Here is a 19,233-nt window from a genome sequence, read left to right as displayed (position 1 = left end):
CACCAAAAAAATCTTTTGTGAAAAATACTAATTTGTTTCATTAGAGAGATAAGGAATATACTTTCCATCAAACTCATTTTGACAGGTGACCTTTGACCCTATGTACACTTTATATATAAAATTGTTATTAAATTGTTACGTCATCTTGAGGGGCGGGGCACCTGTCAAAACGAGTTTGATGGAAAGAATATTCCTTATCTCTCACATTTGATTTAATCTTGTTTCAATAACATAAACTTCTGAAGGACAGAAGCTGCACGATTCATTAAAAGTTTAATAAACTATCATCTTAAATGTCTTTATTTTTAGTTAGTTTAAAGCTAATGATTGTTAACATGTGTGTTTTACATCCACTTTGTGAATGACCTGCTTAGTCGACTAATAGGAAAAAATAATTGGTGATTAGTCGACTATTAAAATAATCGCTTGTGGCAGCTCTACTCTGAATGCAGAATTAATTCCTTAATTTAATGGGTGTGCAACAGACTTTCTGACAAATCATAAGAATGATGGCAAACGGTGAAATGAATTTCCAGAGTAAAGTAGCCTTTAGCGACATGAATGAAAGAAAAAGTGCTTTAATATTTGAGCCTTTAATGCTTGATTGTGGCTACATTATGAATAAAGTGATTGGATTCAAATAATGACTTGCTACAAGTGAGGTTATGATAAAAGTGAAGGAAAATAAATTAGAGTCACTTTTTCTTGAACAATTAAATAGTAAACAAGCCTTTTGTGCTCACGACTAACTCACAACCCTACCTAATTCTGTATAAAGTAAGGCTGACTAAGGAAACTTATATTCATAAAATATCATTACTGGACTTGACATGCATGGTCTCCTTGACAACGAGATGCATTACTTCCATATGTGGAAGAGAGTGCAAAGCTCTTTTTCATGCACAGCTGAATGTGCAACACAGCTAAGATCTTAATCTGGGAACTATTTACCCAGAATTCCACTCAAATATTTAAGAATTACGTAAAAGCCTAACTGTAGACCAACCATTTAACTGAAATTTAAAAAGAAATTCAGAATTAATTATGCACAGTTTTGGGGATTTTAAGATGGAATACTGTAATCAATATAAAATTGTGTTTCATTTTTGCAGTAATAAAGCAGTTTCTGTCTTCTTGACGTAAAACGAGATGAGAACAAGGAGCATTTGTCAGTCATGGAGGCAAAACAACCCACGTGAAGATGGCGTGGTCCTACCTTTCCGTATCCACCCTTCCCCAGAACCCGCAGCAGCTCGAAGCACTCCGGTCTGATGCTCTCCGTTCCCTGGTTGACATTGTCCTCGGAGATTTCGATCTTCTCACAGTCGTCCATGTCACTGCCGTGACACAAGCTTCAAACGTTGCAGGTTTGTGGTGAATCGACCTCGTTTATGAAATGATTGAAACTCTGCACGCTAATACTTACAAGTCAAATCCACTGCACTGCTCCATAAAGTCATGATGCTGACCCTGAAGAAAATAAAAAATGAAACAATAAAAATCAGATTTTTACTCAATTAAAAAGTATTTTCTTATTGTGGCATTTTTAATGCAGCTTTTTAAATATATATATATATATTTGGAATAAAAATAAATGTGGGATTTAAACAACAATAAATAAATTGGTCAAAATGTAAGAATTAAGAAACTAAAAATACATGCATTTTCTTTCTTTTGCACAAACTAGTAGAGAAAGTGTCAGGGAAGCATTAGGTAATCCAGGAACTGCCCACATTTCTGAGCAGCATCTGTTTACTGTAATTACACCTCTATGCAGCATCATAAGGTGGTGTTAGTCTGCACTCATTCAACCCTCGTGTTGGCCCTTTAAATGTTTCAGTGAAAGGGCAGCTAGCTCCCAGCCCACACTGTCAGAGCTGGCCAAGACAAACTGCATTTCTCCCTGCACCACACTTCCCCAACAAAGCCCGGTTTGCACAACTCCAGAAGGGTCACGTGAATTTTAAGACAAGACAGCAGCACGCGCTCGCGACACTAACTGAAAACTGACAAAAACAAGGCACGCGGGTGTCCTGTCGAGTGACACGTTAGCCTCGGCGCTACTCCGGAGCCTGCAGAGGAGTGGACAGCTCCGGCTGCAGGAGCAGGCCTGCGGTGAGTGCAGGCAGGCTACGAAGCTAACGGCTAGCTACCGTGTTTCTGCTGTGACAGCTCCTGCACACACGTCCAACTGTGTTTTCTTTGTTTGTTTTTCAAATACCTCCTCGTTTTCATCGTCGGAGACATTCTCCTCCGGTTGGTCCAAGTCTATGTCAAACACTCCAGCCATGACACCCGGTTGCTCAGGTTGTTCTAGTCACAAACTCCGAGAACAGCGAGCGGCGCCCACCTCATGGACAAACACACACGGCCGCCATAACCGGCTACTACAACGAGCATGCGCACTGTGGCACTCTGGAAAAGGGGCGGTGACATTTGACGGCTACAGTCAGAAAATGCTAACATTTACTTAACTATCTTTAAATAAAACCTTTTACACGACTGCGCCACCTTAGACATTTCTGATTTTAGAAGGTAGGTTGGCTTGGACCGGGCTGGTTATTAAATAGAAGAGTAATATTGGTTTCAAAATGCAGTACTGCTGCAACTGCTGGAAGTAATGCTTCAAGTGCCTGTCCCAAGTCTGACTAAATGTAGGGAGCTGGGTCAGACTGGGGAATGGCTTCTTTTTCCCTTGGCAGCTTCTGCCTTTATAAGTGACCTTTGGAGAGAAAATAGACTCCTTTGATTTGTGCTTGTGTCATTCATGATTTGTAGCTTGTGTTTACATGTTGGTGAGTAACTTTCATCTTCCATCTAACCTCCTCTGTATCCTCTTCCTTCACATCAACAAGCATCCTCATGCCCTCCTATATGAGAACTGGACTGAGTGATTCCAAATATGAAGTACCTGCTGGTTCCAATAAGCCAAAATTCCATAGACATGTATTGAGAAATAAACACAATTACTCAGTCATTATATTAATCAGAATAATCATTCTTGCCCTAATACCTGTTGATCATGCTTTTTTTCATTATATTTTTTCTTTCAATAGTTAAAATTATATACTGGCCAATCAGATGTGTCAATGAAAGCATGTGGCCCTCAAATCTCTCATTTGATTGAGAAATTAATAGAATAGAAAAAAAGCTTTATTATTCCCGAAAAAAATGCAAAAACAGAAACAAGTGGATTTGCAACCACACAAGCACACCAGAATAAAACAATAAAAAAACAATAAAACTATAAAAACAACCAACAATTAAAATATATTACTTAAAATATCAAATAAATATTAATATAATAAATCCATAAAATATTCCTGAAATATCAAACCATAAAATAGTCAAAAAAATAAATAAATTGGGCTTTCTTTTGATACTCTGTATCTTGTCTGTCTTATAGCATGAGGCTCAAAGACTACCTCAGTCTTTCTGTGGAGCAGCGTTGAGACAGTAGTCTGCTGCTAAATGTGATCCTTCTCCCAGTAAAGGTCTCATGCAGGGGTGTGAGGGATTGGTCACAATGGCCCTGAACCTGAACAAAGTCCTCTGCTTTACCATGTCTTCCACTGGGGTCAGTCCAACCACAGAGCTCGCCTTATGGATTAGTTTGTTCAACCAGGAGATGTTCTCCTTACTGGTGCTGCACCAGCACACTGAAGCTGAGGGTACTGAGGTACAGAGATATTGCAGCCTCCTGGTTAAGTACTCCATGATCCAGGACACCAAGAATGGCTCCACAGCCATCCTGGTGAGCTTCTCCTGCAGCAGATTGGGTTGATATTGGAAATGGCAGGGATGACATTAAACCATAGACCGTTAATCGGTCTATGCATTAAACCTATTAAAAAGATATTCAGGTCATTGGCTTTTCTGCACTTTAACCAACCACACCAGCCTTCTTCTTGCACCCTGTGATAGCTTTCATCCATTCCCACACTTCCTTACTCTGTTTTCTTTCAGCTTACCCATAACCCTTTTCTTCTCTCATGGCTTTTTGGTTCCAGGAAGCACATCTGCCATAAAACTGAAAGGATGAGTTCATAAAAACTGAAACACCTTGTAGGTCTAAAAATAAGCACTGGAAGAATGACTGGGAAAAGAAAAATGGCTAAAAAGTCAAACAAGCATGAATATGGGGTATTAAAAACACATGACATAATAATATAATAAATCCAGAAAACTATTATGACCTACATTTTTGGTTTATTTTTAACCTGTTTAAGGCTGTTTATTTATTCTTTGAATTCTGGCTTGTTTCTGAAAATTTATTTAAAATGTGTTTAACTTAAGAATGTCAATGGAAATACATTGAGACTTCAAAATAAAGGTATTAGCTCTTTTCCTACGGCTCTCCGAGTCCTCACATCTATGCATTATCACTGATAGTCTCTTATAAAAGCGTATATATATACATTTATACAGAAAAGCATATATTTTCGTTGTATTTAGAAAATATTACGGCTACCGTCAACAAAAAATATTATTTTGAAAATTCTCAACAGGAAGCGTTTGTTCATAACACTTTGTGGCGGCAGCGCATGCGCTTTTCAAAACTGAAGGAAACTACTTTCTCAGCGGAGCTTGAGTGCAGTTGTGTTCTGTTTGGACCCGTCATGTCCGTGGTGACCGTCCAGCTCGGTCAGTGTGGGAACCAAGTGGGTCAGGAGCTGTTTGACGTGCTCTGCAGCGATGCGCTGGCGGGACAGAGGAAAACGTACAGCACGGCCAGCTGTGAGAGGTTCTTCCATCAAACTGCACAGGGAGGTAAGACATGACAGTTTCCAGCTACATAAACACCTTTTTTTAATAGCAGACCTTAACTGCTGTTTGTTTTTGTGCATTAGAGCTGGAAGCCAGGGCCGTGCTAATTGATATGGAGCCCAAAGCCATCAACTCCAGTAGGACCAAGGCTCTGAGAGGTGGCAGGTGGAGGTATGGAGAAGATTCCCACTTTAGCCAGAAGCAGGGATCTGGAAACAACTGGGCTAATGGGTAAGGATGCATCCAGAACCAGAATCAGCCACTTTGAGATTATACAGGTAAGAGATGATCTGTTTTTGTGTTTCTTTCCTCCACATAGATTTTGCATCCATGGTCCTCATCACAAAGATGCAGTGGAGGAGCTGGTGAGGCGGGAGGTGGAGCGCTGTGACAGACTGGCGGGTCTCATGACCATGATGAGCGTGGCAGGTGGAACCGGCTCAGGCGTTGGCACCTACATCACTCAGTGCCTCAGAGATATTTACCCATCATCCTTTGTCCTCAACCACCTCACATGGCCGTTTGGGACAGGGGAGGTCTGCATTATTTACAGTCATGATAAAACTGAAGTGTTTTTTTTTTGGTTGACATTTCTTCACCAACTTCTTCCAGGTGATCCTCCAGAATTATAACTCGGTGCTGACGTTGGCTCATCTCTACCAGCTGTCTGACGCCATCGTGGTGCACGAGAACGACACAGTCCACAGGATCTGCAGTCGGCTGCTCAACATCAAACCAATCGCCTTCACTGACATCAACAGAGTCATTGCTCATCAGCTGGGTGGCGTCCTGCAGCCGGCCTTAACCCCTGACTCCAACGGAGTCTACAGCCTGAATCCTATTGGTGAGTGAGATGCAAAATTAAGAAAAAAATAAAAACAGAATGGCGTCTGAAATCATTAAAAAGCTGATAAAGAGATATTAAAACTCAAAGGAAAGTCAGACATTATTTTTGAATTGGGACTCAACAGAATCGGCTAAAGAAACTGGATAAAAATGATAACTCGTGCAACTTTTGAGGCAGTTTCTGTTTTAATTGAGTCCTCTCCAGACGGCATGGAAAAGACTGCTCCACAGAGGAACAATCCAAGATTTTGTTTTGAGACACTCTTGGATTATTTTAGCCTGTCTATATTTTAAGTAATTTTATTGTTGTAGTACTCATCAGACCAACTTCTATCAAAAAAAGTGTCAAAACATTTTTAAATCCACCAAAAACAAAAATTCCCAGAGCCTCACCTCTTCACATTTGGTGTCACTCCAAACCCCCAAATGTCCTCAGTAGAGACCAAAATGAGTTAACTCAGTAGTATTCATTTATTGGGAGATATTCAGGTTTAGAAATGTCTTCTACAGATGGCAAAATCGTATTGCTGGTAGTCAGGAAGAGATGAAAAATGTCCTGATTACACCACTGATGAAGACACCATTTGATGGAGAGAACTGTGAGATTGCATCTCCTGAGTCCAGCTGATAATAAAAGTTTGGGTAAGAACCGGAAAAGAAGCAACACACATTTACTTAAACTTAAGAATTCAAATTTGAGAGCAGCTGTTAATGATAAATATTCAAGAATGTGTTCATTAATATGACAGAGGAGTCTCCAAAATGACTGAACATCAATTATAAAGAAAACTTTGATGTTTAAAGGAATCCGTTTGTAATATTTTGTGATGTACTGAAAGGGTTAAAGTCCCACTCCGATCATCTTTTGATTTATTTTCAAAGCTTTTCCGGTGGTCTTTTAATTATGATTATACCGTTAGACAAAATCTAAAAATGTTTTCTGGAACATAGTTTCTGCAAAGCGGCAGTACTTCTTTAGAAATTCACCTTTGAGCTGTTGGTGGGACCGTTGGTGAGGAGTAAGCCCGCCCTTACTTCCCATCATCCATCTTCTTATACACTCTCCCACTCGCTTATAGCCGCCTCAACATTACCAGTGCAACAAAAATGGTGAGGAATATTACAGCTGTTGTAGCTTTTGGGTGGGATCATTGGCACGAAGGAACCCCACCCTCCTTGTTGTGCTGCGGAGAAAGGACCATGTGACCCCACCAGTGTATTTTTGACTTCACAAAGTAGCTCTTTTTCAAACTAAATTTTTTCCTGATTCATAACAATTTGAGTAAAGCATACTAAGAAGAAATATAATGTTATGCTTAATTTTATTTCTATTTGTCCTCCATAATCAGAAAAATGCAAGAACGTGTTAAAAACACACACAAAAAAAAAGATTTTCATCAGAGTGGATCTTTACTGGGGTATGTATTGGCAAGAGCATGGCGATACGATACATATCCCAATATGTGACTCATGATACAATACGATACATATTGAGATCAATATATATATATATATATATATATATATATATATATATATATATATATATATATATATATATATATATATATATATATATATTCATTCAAGTAGAGTTTTTTTCTCAAAGTCATACTCGTTCTGGTACATTTTGAATATTAATCCCTCATTTAAATAAAATGGTCAAATTAATTTTAATTAATGATCACAACATTAAGCACTACAACTGTATACTGACACTGGCAGCAACATGGCTCAGACTTTTGGTTCAGTACTCCTCCCAGGTAAAAACTAAGTAGTACATGCCTCATAACAACAAAAATTGTGAAGCTGGCTGACTGACTAACATTTAACTTAAGCTGGTTCTCGCAAGATCTTGTCGTTGTTTTGTTCATGCAGTAGAGCTGCTCTGTGTGCTGTGTTGCCAGCTGGCGTTTGGGGGTTTAGGTGAAAAACAAAAGTGATACACTGAACGACGCTCATAAATAATTAATTAAATAATGTCTTGTCAGCGTTTCAAATCGATACAAGTATTAGTGAAATATTGCGATGTATTGCCAAATTGATTCCCCCTTACATCCCTAAAAAAAAAAAAAAATGGAAATAAATGTTTTTCTAAATTGGAAATGTTTAGGAACTGCTTTTAGGTTTGTAACACAGCACTGCTCTTCACATTTGGTATTTTGAGACCATTGTTGCTTCTGTCAGTTAAATACATGTCTTTTTTTTTACTGTTCTTTTAGGAGAGTTGGTGAGCGCTCTTTGTTGTCACCCGGAGTACAAACTGCTCAGTGTTTCCACCATCCCTCAGATGCCCAGCTCCTCCGTTCCCTACAGCTCCTTCAGCTGGACGGGTCTGCTCAAACACCTCCGACAGATGCTCATCTCCAACACCAAGATGGAGGAAGGCAAGTGTGGTTCTGAAGTGATGAGACTTTTCACCGGAATCAGTTCCGTTTGTAACATCTGGTCTGAACATTTTTCTCAGGCATAGATTGGCATGTGCGTCCACCTCCAGCTTCTGGGCGGATCAGGAGTGCTGCTGGAAGCAGCTTCAACACCTCGCTGGCTAACCTGCTGGTGTTGAGAGGGAAGGACGTCTACAGCGCAGAGACGGGTCAGAGACCGGTCGCGCTTGATCCAACACTTTTAAAGACGTGTAACTAAAAATACAAATTCCTATCTAAAGGAAGCTTCGAAGATGCAACGATCTACACCCCTTGGCTCTCACCAGCAGAAGCTTTCAGCGCCTGGAAATCCCCCACTCCCTTTAATAAGTATGAGAAGTCCGCCACACTGGTCAGTAACAGTCAGGCTCTGCTCGGACCCTTGGATGACATCGTGAGAAAAGCCTGGAACATGTTTGCCTCCAGGTGAGTCAACCTCATAAATCTAATTGTGGGATCATCATAAAAACCAAATGTTCAGATGTTTCTGAAGATCATTTTTTCTCTCGTTTTTGCAGGGCTTACATCCATCAGTATGATGCATTTGGGATCTCTGAGGAAAATTTTCTTGACAGCTTTACAGCTCTTGAGCAAGTCATCTCCAGCTACCGTGAACTACAGAGCTAGCAGTGGAAAAAAATGAACTCTACAGTTATGTGGACTTCAGATATTTTTGATGCTTTGATGTGAATAAACTTATTTTTTTATCCCATATTGTTGTTTTTCTTAATTTGATTGTGTCTTTAACATGTTCTTGTGGGATATTTCTGATAATGGAGGACATACATAGAGAAATTAATCTGAAAATGACCTTTATGAACATGTTTATCTTGTTTTTGCGTTCTTTCCAGCTCACCTGTGAACTTGTACACATCTTTTTTGTGTATTTCAGTATTTTTCGGGTGTATATAGACCTGTTATATAAAGTTGTACAGCGACTCTACTTCCTTTCCTTAATCTAAACTGACTGTGAAAGCTTTGCACAACAATTCCAATATGCTTCAATGTACGTCGTGGAAAACAAAAAACTTTTAACCTTGAAATCGCTGCTTCAAAAATCGTTTTTGTTACAGAGAAAGTACGCTGGGTGGGCCACAAGCTCCTTGATCCTCTCCATTCTGATGCATTCACTAGTAGATGACTAGATCCATGAACGTCTGAGCTGGTATCTGTAAAACCGTACGTCTTTATAGCTACGATATTGCTCAACATTTTTGTTGCACTGATAATGTTAGGTTTGGGTGTAAGCTAGTGGGAGAGCGTGTAAACAGACGGCTCAGGAATGAGTGATCAGAAGGGGAGGATGCAGTCCAACAGCCCCATCACAATTCAGGTGATGATTTACTGCTGCTCTACAGAAGCTATGTCCTAGAAAACCACAGATTATTGATTTTGGCAAAAATACCAGCATAACCATAATTGAAAAACCAGTGGAAACGCTTTTATAATAGATCAAATGATGAGTGGAACTTTAATCAGTGGGAGTGCAGATATTTCTGTGTATTATAATCAGTGTTGTGAAAGTTACTTTACTTTACAGATCACTCAGGTAAATGTTATCCTCCCAGTATGTCTCAGGATTGTAAAAATTGCAAATTACTTTTAAGCTACTTTCTTGGAAATTTTGCAAAATTGGAACATAATTTAAAGAGATTAATGAGTGTTCGAAGTGGTGATATTTTAGAGTTTTGATAAAGTGCAAGAACAAGACAAACAGAATCCTCAACTTCCCTCAAAAGTAATTGAGAACCAGATATTTGTGAGCTCTGTGAAAAACAGGACTGAGAGAATCTATTTTTTTTTGTAACACAAACCGTGTGATTCCTAAGTGTGACAGGAAATTTAGCTAATTAAAGTTGATGTGAGATTTTGTTTTTGGCCTTTTTTATATTTTCTCTTTATACCTTGTGGTTCTGCTGCTGGGGTTTCATGGTGGTGTGGTGTAGTGCCTTCACCTCACAGTAAGAAGAATCTGTTTTGAATCCTGACTAGGATCTTTCTGTGTGGAATTTGCATGTTCTCCCCATGCATGTGTGGGTTTTCCCTGGGCATTCCGGCTTCCTCCCACAGTCCAAAAACGCGCTTCATAGGTTAATTGGTTACTTTAAAATTGTCCCAATGTGGCAGTGTGTGGACAATTGTGTGACTCTGACAGACTGGCAGCTTGTCCCAGGTGTACCCCACCCTTTCCTGACAATAGTTGGGATAGGCTCCAGCAGCCCCTTGACTCTGAATGAGACTTGGGAAGTTTGGAAGATGCTCTGAAGAATTGCATTTTGGGTCGTTAGTCAGTTGTAATATACACGTCATTGAATGTGTATGTGAAAAACATGATGAAAATTCAATATAATTTATAAAAGCTAAATTTTATTTTATTCCCCTGAAGTTAAAAAATGTGATTTGTATATTGTTGCTAAATGTGATCTAACGTTTGTTTAAGAGGAGCAGGTTTGGAGGTCAGGGACGTGTATTACGTTATCACACTAACCAGCAGTGAGTGGTGTAACTCTTAGAGGTCGTTGTGAGTTTACTGAGGAAAAGTGTTTGACTTTTCATCCCAATAAATATTCTGAGAGGCATATTTCCTTCATTACCTTTATCCACTTCCTGTGCAAAGCCATATCGATCCTTAGAAAACATCACATTTTCCAGCAGCTCTTCCAAATTCTAATCCACCTTTACAGCTGGAGGTAAAAAAAAAAATGAGTGGGTGTGGCTTAAGATGGTGTTCAAGAAGGTTCTCTTTCTGTTTTTCTTAAATTTGAACTTTTAAAAGCTTCAAAAAAGCATTATTATGATACACTGAATTAGAATTCAAGATAACAAGCTTCATATTGAAAAGAGTTTTAGAAAAAAGGCCCCCGTACTAGAACAAATTCAATCCCCAGTCCAAAAACAGGGCCTGGTCTAAAAAAAAAAAAAAAAAAAAGAAAAAAGTTCCACTCATAATACAACTCTCTCTGGCCAAAAAGTTGGTTATGGAAGAGACAGGTTCTGACCCACAAAGACAGGCACCTCTGTGTAAAACAGCAGTGACCTAATCAAAGATGGTTATAAGAGGCTCTGCAGAGAAATGCTTCATGAATCACTTTTTATGAATTCATTATCTAAGCTGCTTGTCTCTTTTTGGGTCATGGGGGTGCTGGAGCCTAACCTGGCTACTGATGGGTGAGGGGAGGATACACCCTGGAGGGGTCACCAGTCTGCTGCAGGGTCTCAATCACACACTCATACTCACACCTAGCGAGAAGTTGGTGGTTCTGTTTCAGGTCCCCCTGCCCAGACTTGAACCAGGACCTAACCACTGCGCCACCGTGCATCCCCGTATGAGTCACCCGTCTTTTTATTTAGAAGCAAGAAAATTCCTCCTGCCTGACCTACATCTTTAGATTTGACAATTTACCAAACAGACAAAAGAATGAGTTTCATCTAGAACTTCCCAGGATTTCTGCATGCTCCCCACGTATTTTTGGGAGTCCCTCTGAGTTAATTCTCACAACCCAGTTACATCAAAATAAAAGATCATTTTTCAAAGTGATCTTATATGACTGTTTGTCTTGTTTGGTTGTTTGACCGACAGCTTGCTCTCATGTTTCTTTCAATTCAACCAAAGATGTTAATTTGGATCATGCTAAATTCTTTTGTAATTAATCTTAAAAATGACTCAATTTTTTTAAGCCAACATTCATGAACATAAAAAAGACCTGAATGAAAAAAAAAGTTCAAAGGCAAACACTGAATTTAAGTAACTTCACTGAAAAATTCAAAAGTGACCACAAGGGGGCACAATCCAGCCCTTTCACCTGCCTGTCCCAAGTCTGGCTGATGCTGAAGGTTGAGTTAGGACAAAAAAGTAATATAAAAAAAAGCTAAATCACAAATGTGATTCACAAAGATGTGGTTTACTTTGGCAACATCTAAAGGGAGCAGCCAGAAGTCAAAGAAAATACTTCAAATCTGTGTATATTATTTTTGATAGGATTTTTTTTCTTAAACGGGAAAAATGTCTATTTGTAGAATTCTTTTTTTCACTAAAGCAGAATATTTTATTCCTATAGAATATAAAGAACTTAAAACTTCTGTTTTAGCATTAGTCAGGTGATTTTAAGTTCCATTTGTGATGGAATTATTCAGGTCTCCTTTAAATATAGTGGTGTGGCCTTAGACACCAAAAAGAAATTGTACACTATAAAAATTAATAATTTTGCTTTAGTTATGTGAATTAAAGACATTTGTGGATTTAAATCCTACCTGATTTCAAGAGCTATAATGCAAGCTGTATTAAAGCCTTAATTGACTTATTTTTAAAAGTAAAAAAATAAAAAAGCAGTTTATATATGAAAAAAGTGGAGAAACACCTGGTAATTTGCCTTTTAAAACTTTATTGACTTTACACAGGCTGACATCCACAGGTGGAGCAGGTAAAGTGCAAACTTGAGTGGAGGAGCTTCAAAACGCTGGAGGCCCACGACGTCAGCCAGCTTACAGACTGTTGTTGCAAATTCAGCCTCCAACACCAGTCTGATAAGCTAGCCGACAAGGTGGTGAAGTGACGTTGAAGATGACGAAGAGTGATCCTCCTAACTGTGCAGCGACACGAGGAAGATTTGGACGAGGAGCACAAATTCAGCCAACTTCCAAGACAAAGAACATCTTTTTACTTACCTTGATGGAGATTTATAAAAGCTAAAGATTAAACTAAAAAAAAAGATTACAGAGGGTCATCTATTTTTTCTCAGAATAAATATTTAAGTTTGACAAACAATGAAAATAAAAGACTTAGAAACAAGTGCTATGATTCCCATCCTTTATACATGATCCAGTTAGAACCCAAATGTACATAATAAAATGAAACCTTTTGCTGCAGGTACAATATCATTTTACAATGATGCATTTCTGATTTGGTTCAACATCAACTGCTGAGCATAATGTCAAAAAGTATTTACATTATGTGCAAATCGTTAATACCCTCACACATTTTTGTTTTTAAAGATCACATCTCTTTCACTCCATTTTTTTAGATTTAAAAACTGATTTGATCTCACTCTGTAACAAGACAAAAACTGGACAATTAAACCCTGAAATAAACACAATACTTAACATGTATCTTGGCAGAACTGTACAGCCGAACCCAACTCGTGTCCATATATACATGTTAAAAAAATTAAATAGAAATCGAGTCAAACTATGTTTGAGGGAAGCCCGGCGTTCCCCGCTTGCATAAGGCTGAGCATCTGATGGCTGCTGGCCGAGACTCAGCAGTTCCCATCGAGCCGCTGCTTTACATCTGAGGTCAATCGATGGGTCAATTTAAAGATAAGTAACATGTTAGGATCAGCAGCAGAGCCGACTCCGAGTAAGACAAGAGGAAGATCTACAAAACCCCAAGCGGGAAACGATGAGGAAGAGGTTACATACATCTCGGACAGTGCGCACACTCACAGGCAAACTTCTACTTTTGGAGGAGTTCTAAAAATGGATGAGGTTTGTTGTGGAGTTCGCGAGGAGGAGCAGCAGCAGAGATGCATGTACCACTCTGTCCCGACATCACTTGGTCTTCGCAGCCGTTTGGAGTAACTCTGAGCCATGGAGTTGACGATGGAGATGATGAAGTAGCAGACCATGACCAGCACCACCTTCTCAAACACCCACGCCAGCCAGTTCTCATCCTACAAATTAAAGGGAAATTAAAATCAACAACTCTAATAAAATAATGTGAACTGATAGTTTATAATAATAGTAATAAACATGTTCATCTGCTTATAATGTAGAAGTTTTGATTCAAGAATTAAAGTCTATCAGAATCCTCAGTCAGTTTTTACTGTTAGATGAAAAAAAAATATGAAATCTTAAATAAACTTAGACACAATAAACACATTTTTGTGACTTATTTGACACACAAAATGAATAAAAGTCACAATTCAGACTAAAAAAAAAGTTCTTATTTGAATGCAAAGCTGTGGCAGGAGTAAAACAGGTTTTACCGATGGTGCTCGCGCCCCAGCGTGGTGCAGCTTGTTCCTCTGGGCTTCCAGGTACTGGCTGAAAGGCTTCTGGAGTGATGGTCCAACTTTAGGCACAGACCTGCCAAAGCAGCAGAGAAAAAGAAGTCACTTACCTTTTCAGCAAACATTTTTAGCCTTGAAAACTCTTGAATAAAGTCTCCCGTTTCTCTAAAAGCCCACAAACTCCCCCATGGATCCAGCCGGTCCTACATGTAGGCCCATTCTTGCAGCTGCCACCACCTCTAATTGTTACTGTGAGCTGGAGTAGGCAGGAGGGCAATGAAAGCAGAAACTCAGTCCTCCTTTTATTATCCCAAACTGTCAGCCCCTTCAACCAGGAAGTGAGTCGACATGATGTCATCAAGTTTGCTCTCATGATGGAAGGACGACCAATCGGGGTGTGTTCATGTCCCTATTAGGAAGTGTGGATGTGCTCATCGGGGGGGGGTTCGGCACAACCAATACAGTGTTTACAGCTCATGTCACATTATCTCCTTTACTTTTACCTTTCTCCACCAGCAGTACACAGTGAGGGGGGGTCTCTAATTAGAATGAAAACAATTCTGTCCCGTCAGGATAGAAACATCTCCTTTAGGTTTGACCAGACTAAACAAAACCAGGAGACATAAATACCAAACTGGAGACCGAGTAAGCTTTAATGGTGAATAAATCCAGCTACTTTTGAGTGATTCATTAAAGTTCCTGCTTTGTATGCAAGAACTCATGAACAAAGACACGCAGGAACACTGAAGACTGGATGAGCAACATGGCGACTCATCAGAGATCATCTGATTCTGGGGAAGAACCTTCATCAGTGAGAAAAAAAAAAGATAATTTCTCTCCATTTCTTCTAGGAAAGGTTAAGTAACCATATTACAAACTTTTTTCTACCCATATAAGGACTTTCTATTCCATTTTTACTAAAAGGAAGCTAAAAGTTTTTCAAACTTCAGGAACTTCCCAGACATTCATTCATCAGTCATCCTTTTGTCTAATTCGACTATGAGTGTGTTTCCTGTCTTGTTGGGACAAATCTCTGAACTTTGGAGTCAGATCGACACAACTGAATGAGACCTCACCCGCCTCACCCCCCTGTGGCCTAAAAAATACCTTTTGAATGGGCGTGGGGGATGGGGGGGTGTGCAGCATAGATGTGAGCTCACAGAGAAGGCACTTGTTCAAAATGCACCTGAGGACACTTACAAACCACAAGAGAGAAGACCACCACGGCACACACTTACCCGATGAGTGACACCATTTGCTCCACGATGTGTTTGCTGAACGTAATGATGACGAACAGTTTCTGTTGGAAAATATGGAGTTAAGTCAGATTAACAACTAGGGCTGCACGATATGAGGAAAACCTGTGATTTTAGTGATCAATATTACAATATGATTTACAATACATGAACAAATAGAGAAAAAAACTAATAATCATTTCCATTTCACTGCAACATTTTGTTTAAATAAAAGTTAATAAAACTTAGAGGCTAACACAACAGGACAGTTTGAAGCTGACTCGACTCTCAGCCCAGATTTGAAAAATGCACAAAAAAGAGGCGGGCTGAGCAGTGGAGGCGTGGTTTGGATCTGTGATTGACAGTGATGTTAGCTTGCGTTAACATGGTCACTCTGTGTCTTCAATATGGAGAGTGGTAGAGAGCAAAGTGATGCCAGTTTCATAAAAAACTTTCTGTGGAGGTTGAGGATTTTTCTCCTCCATCTCTCCTTAGGCAGGCTCTCTTGGTCCAGACTGAAGGGGATCCGTGTCTCAGTTTTAAAATGATGCTAGCATCATAAGCTAATAAAGGCTAACATATTACGCAAACAATCCAGAGAGAAATGTTCATTGTAAATCCATCACCAGGATGGAGTTTGCTGGATTCAATTCCAGTTGTCCTCAACCACTGTTGCCTATCTTCTAAGTCCACTGGAAAGTTGTACAAGCCAGTAGATTTTTGACGACCGAAGGCAATACACCTACGAGCCATGCTAACGGTAACACGAAAACAACCATTACAGAAGCAAAGACGGCCGGGGCTTTTATACTGGATCTGCAGAGCGTGATAATGTTAAACTTCTGAAATGACGTGGGACTTACACCAGTTGACCGATCACAACTGTAATAACCTGTTTCACCCGGTAGGGGGCAGCACACCGAAAATTTTAGATTATAATTTTAGGGAAATAAATAAATTCATTTTAAATTAGCAAAAATGTGGCAATGACCAGCAGACAGCACTTATTAGAAGTCAACAGCCAAATAAAGTTAATTTAGTGGTTGGTTGCCCTATAAGTTGTGCTCCAAAAAGCGCCACGTCAACATAGGAGGCAGGCGTCTACAAAAAAGGGCTCCACTGGATTGGTCAACGACATAAAGAGCTCCATCCAATTGGTCAAATCTGTAAAGGGCTCCATTTGATTTCTTAAATATATTCTGATGAAAAGTATACTTTTGGTGTTTCTACCATGTTCTTATGGAATTTTTCTGATGGAGCACATATATAATGACAATTAGGCTTAAAATTGCATTATTGAGTTTTTCTTTATTCAAATTGTTGGGAATCAGGAACATTCTAAAGCATCGACTTGTAGACAAATAGAACCATATTACTGTACAGCTGGATAGCTCCAATGTATTTTGTTGTGCCTTTAATGTTAGGTTGGAGGCGTGAGTGGCTATAAGCTAGCGGGAGAGAGTTAACAGATGGATGACAGGAAGTGGGGCCGGACTTGCTCTCCGCTAACAGCCCCACCCACAATTTCTCACAAACTAATGCTGCTGTGCATAAACTGTCCTGGGATTTAGCTTAATTAAAAGACTTACGGTGACTTTAAACACTTCAAGTAGCCATGAGATCGTTTTAGCATGTGTGTAAACATATTAAGTGACCATTTATAGCAGATTGCACCATATTTTGCAATACAGATTTTGCAAAGGCTGATAAATTTTCAATTTATTATATAGTTCTATTAACAACCCCAAAAAAGAAAAAAAAAATGTTTCCCATTTAATTCATTTTATTGTAGCCTCACAGCTCTGCAGAGGAACTTGACTTTATATCTCAAAGCTGCAAGAGTCTCAGACCACATCTGACACTCTTTTCACAAACACAACGATGCAGCGCCAATAAAAACTCAAATCCGAGCCGAATTCGGTGTGGTTTTCAGCGGCTCTGAGACTGACCTGCGGCGGCATGAACCTGCTTGAAACCAGCGGTCTTTAAAAGCAGCGTGACACATGCCCCCTGGGCGAGATCAGACAGGATACATCATGTGATGTACAAGAAGTTCAGCACTAAAGAGAAGGCTGGTGGGGGCCACGCTACCCCCTGCAGTTTTTTTACAGTCAAACATTTCCTCTCAGGTCTACCTTTTGAAGTGTACTTGGCATCACTCCCTGCCTCCTGCAGAGTGAGATGGACAGATTGGTTTAGCTAAACTATGCAGCGACTCACTTGTAGAGACAGTCTAGCACTGTCTAGGCTCATATTAGTCACTGGTGTGGGGTCTCAACAATATCCTTAATTAACTTTTCTTTTTTGAAGTCTGCTTTGTTTAATCCCAACCGTCTTTCCTCCATCTGGAGCCCGTTTACGTGGAATGGATGGATTCCAGAGACAAATCAAGAAAAAGAAACGACCCACCATAAGAAAGAGTTAACCAGAAACGCCTCATTATGAGTTTCATAGTAACCAAATCATGAGTTTAACTAAAGGTTTGATCTTTCCCACACATTTTGAGGTTAAGGAGAAAGTGGATCAGTCAGCAGAACGCACGCCTTCTCTGAAGAGCATGCTCACAGATTTTAGCAAGAGTTTTGGCAATAACCATAAAGGTCATAGTATTGCCACTGTAGTCTAAATTAAAAACGGACACTTTACTGACCTGAATATGCATCTTGATGATAGCCTTCCCTATCAGGGTCGCTCCAAAGAAGGTCCAGAAAGGAACCAGAAAATGACCACAAGTTATTCCAGCCAAGTCAAAGAGGGGGTTTGGAATCTAAAAAAATACAGTTTGATTTAGCCTTTATAACAACAATACATTTTTAATGAAACTTCAGGAGCAAATTCAGCAGATTTCTTGCATAATAAGAGAAACTACTCACTGAAGCACAGGCCAAGATCCCAAAGAACCCCACTTTCTGCACCATGTGCTGAACTCCCAGTTTTGCTCGTGTAACAAAATCCTAAAAGAAAAAAAAAAAAAAAAAAGCTTTTCAGGTCCTGTGATGAACATAACCAGAAACTTTAAATCACAGTGTTGCTCCCTTTATCACAGGAATTATGTCCTAAAAATATCCTGCAAAAGGCGAAATCTGTGAAGAATTAAATAACCTCTCACTGCACACATTATACGCTTTTCTTAGACAAAAAGGAACATTTTCACACTTTTCTTCCAGTATTACAGAATAGAAAACCAAGATCTGATTGGGATCAAAGATTTATGCCGATTTGTTACACTGAACATACAGGAGACACGGCACAGAGGAGACTGATTGAGAAGGTCAGCACCCAATGAGGATGGAGAACCCATAGCAGAGTAAAAAAGTTTTAAAAAAGAAAAGAAAAAAATGGCGATGACTGCAAAAAACTGCAATATAGTAAAGGAATACAGTACACTATACTACTCTACTGCATATTTTACTATTTTTTGCAGCAAAGTTGTTTTATCATACAACACCACTTTCTTTGAAAATAAAATAATGCTTTTTGGCAATTTTTTTGTAACATTTTTGGTAGAATCTGTGTGTAACCAAAGGTAACAATTCTTGGTTATATCTCTATGGCTCTATGAGTGTGTGTTTATGGGGAGGGGGGGTCTTTGCATCTAGATTTGGATGATTACAGCTGACACACAAAGTAGATAAAGAAAGAATCAAGAACGTGCCACTGATTTGTCATATAGAAAAATCTCAGGTTGTGTCCCAATTCCCTCATTATTCACTACTTAGTGCACTCTTTAAGGCATTTGCCATTTTTACGGTGTTTCTGAATCTACAATTCTAAAATCCAGCACCCTGGAAGTTTTCCAGAAGTTTCATTCATTTAGTGAATATAGACCACAATGCATTGCATTTGAATGATTTGCCATTTGAAAAAAAAAAACATTTTTTTTATATAAATTATCCAAGTTTTTATCATCAGAAAACAGTAAGTTTGTAAATAGTTTGTAAAATGTTTTTT

At 39.2% G+C, this 19,233-nt stretch overlaps 3 protein-coding genes across 7 annotated transcripts in view; 1 reads left to right on the top strand and 2 right to left on the bottom strand.

Annotated features, from left to right (window-relative positions):
- Nucleotides 1-2,417, bottom strand: part of rps6kb1b (ribosomal protein S6 kinase b, polypeptide 1b) — a 10,943-nt gene extending 8,526 nt beyond the window's left edge. The window contains exons 1-3 of one of the 2 annotated variants that reach the window (XM_024276659.2): nt 2,222-2,417; nt 1,427-1,470; nt 1,217-1,352 (exon numbers count right to left, since the gene is read on the bottom strand). In XM_024276659.2, the coding sequence (XP_024132427.1) occupies nt 1,217-1,352; nt 1,427-1,470; nt 2,222-2,290 (249 nt within the window). In that variant the 5' untranslated portion in view covers nt 2,291-2,417. The remainder of the gene's footprint in view (nt 1-1,216; nt 1,353-1,426; nt 1,471-2,221) is intronic. The other variant, XM_024276660.2, reaches the window with a different exon arrangement.
- tubd1 (tubulin, delta 1) lies at nt 2,201-8,751 on the top strand. Its single transcript, XM_024276661.2, has 8 exons — nt 2,201-4,770; nt 4,851-4,998; nt 5,087-5,303; nt 5,380-5,611; nt 7,836-8,000; nt 8,081-8,209; nt 8,282-8,465; nt 8,558-8,751. The coding sequence occupies exons 1-8, from the start codon at nt 4,545-4,547 to the stop codon at nt 8,664-8,666; spliced, it is 1,410 nt and encodes a 469-aa protein (XP_024132429.1). The 5' UTR covers nt 2,201-4,544; the 3' UTR covers nt 8,667-8,751.
- A 4,081-nt stretch (nt 8,752-12,832) lies between these two features.
- Nucleotides 12,833-19,233, bottom strand: part of vmp1 (vacuole membrane protein 1) — a 17,532-nt gene continuing 11,131 nt past the window's right edge. For all 4 annotated transcript variants that reach the window (XM_036217032.1, XM_036217033.1, XM_036217031.1 and 1 more), the window contains exons 8-12: nt 18,156-18,236; nt 17,933-18,049; nt 15,286-15,347; nt 14,024-14,123; nt 12,833-13,708 (exon numbers count right to left, since the gene is read on the bottom strand). In XM_036217032.1, coding sequence (XP_036072925.1) covers nt 13,478-13,708; nt 14,024-14,123; nt 15,286-15,347; nt 17,933-18,049; nt 18,156-18,236 — 591 coding nt within the window. In that variant the 3' untranslated portion in view covers nt 12,833-13,477. The remainder of the gene's footprint in view (nt 13,709-14,023; nt 14,124-15,285; nt 15,348-17,932; nt 18,050-18,155; nt 18,237-19,233) is intronic.

This window comes from Oryzias melastigma, linkage group LG19, assembly GCF_002922805.2.
Source record: "Oryzias melastigma strain HK-1 linkage group LG19, ASM292280v2, whole genome shotgun sequence".
NCBI classification, from domain to species: domain Eukaryota; kingdom Metazoa; phylum Chordata; class Actinopteri; order Beloniformes; family Adrianichthyidae; genus Oryzias; species Oryzias melastigma.
Note: the sequence above shows the minus strand (reverse complement) of the source record. Positions and strands in the feature narration are given on the sequence as shown.

Excerpts from the sequence above, each read along its gene's own strand:
- tubd1 (XM_024276661.2), top strand. The coding sequence starts at position 4,545 with ATGCGCTTTTCAAAACTGAAGGAAACTACTTTCTCAGCGGAGCTTGAG. Across the intron at positions 4,771-4,850 it reads CCATCAAACTGCACAGGGAG|AGCTGGAAGCCAGGGCCGTG; the intron begins GTAAGACATGAC and ends TTTGTGCATTAG. Across the intron at positions 8,210-8,281 it reads CGTCTACAGCGCAGAGACGG|GAAGCTTCGAAGATGCAACG; the intron begins GTCAGAGACCGG and ends TCCTATCTAAAG.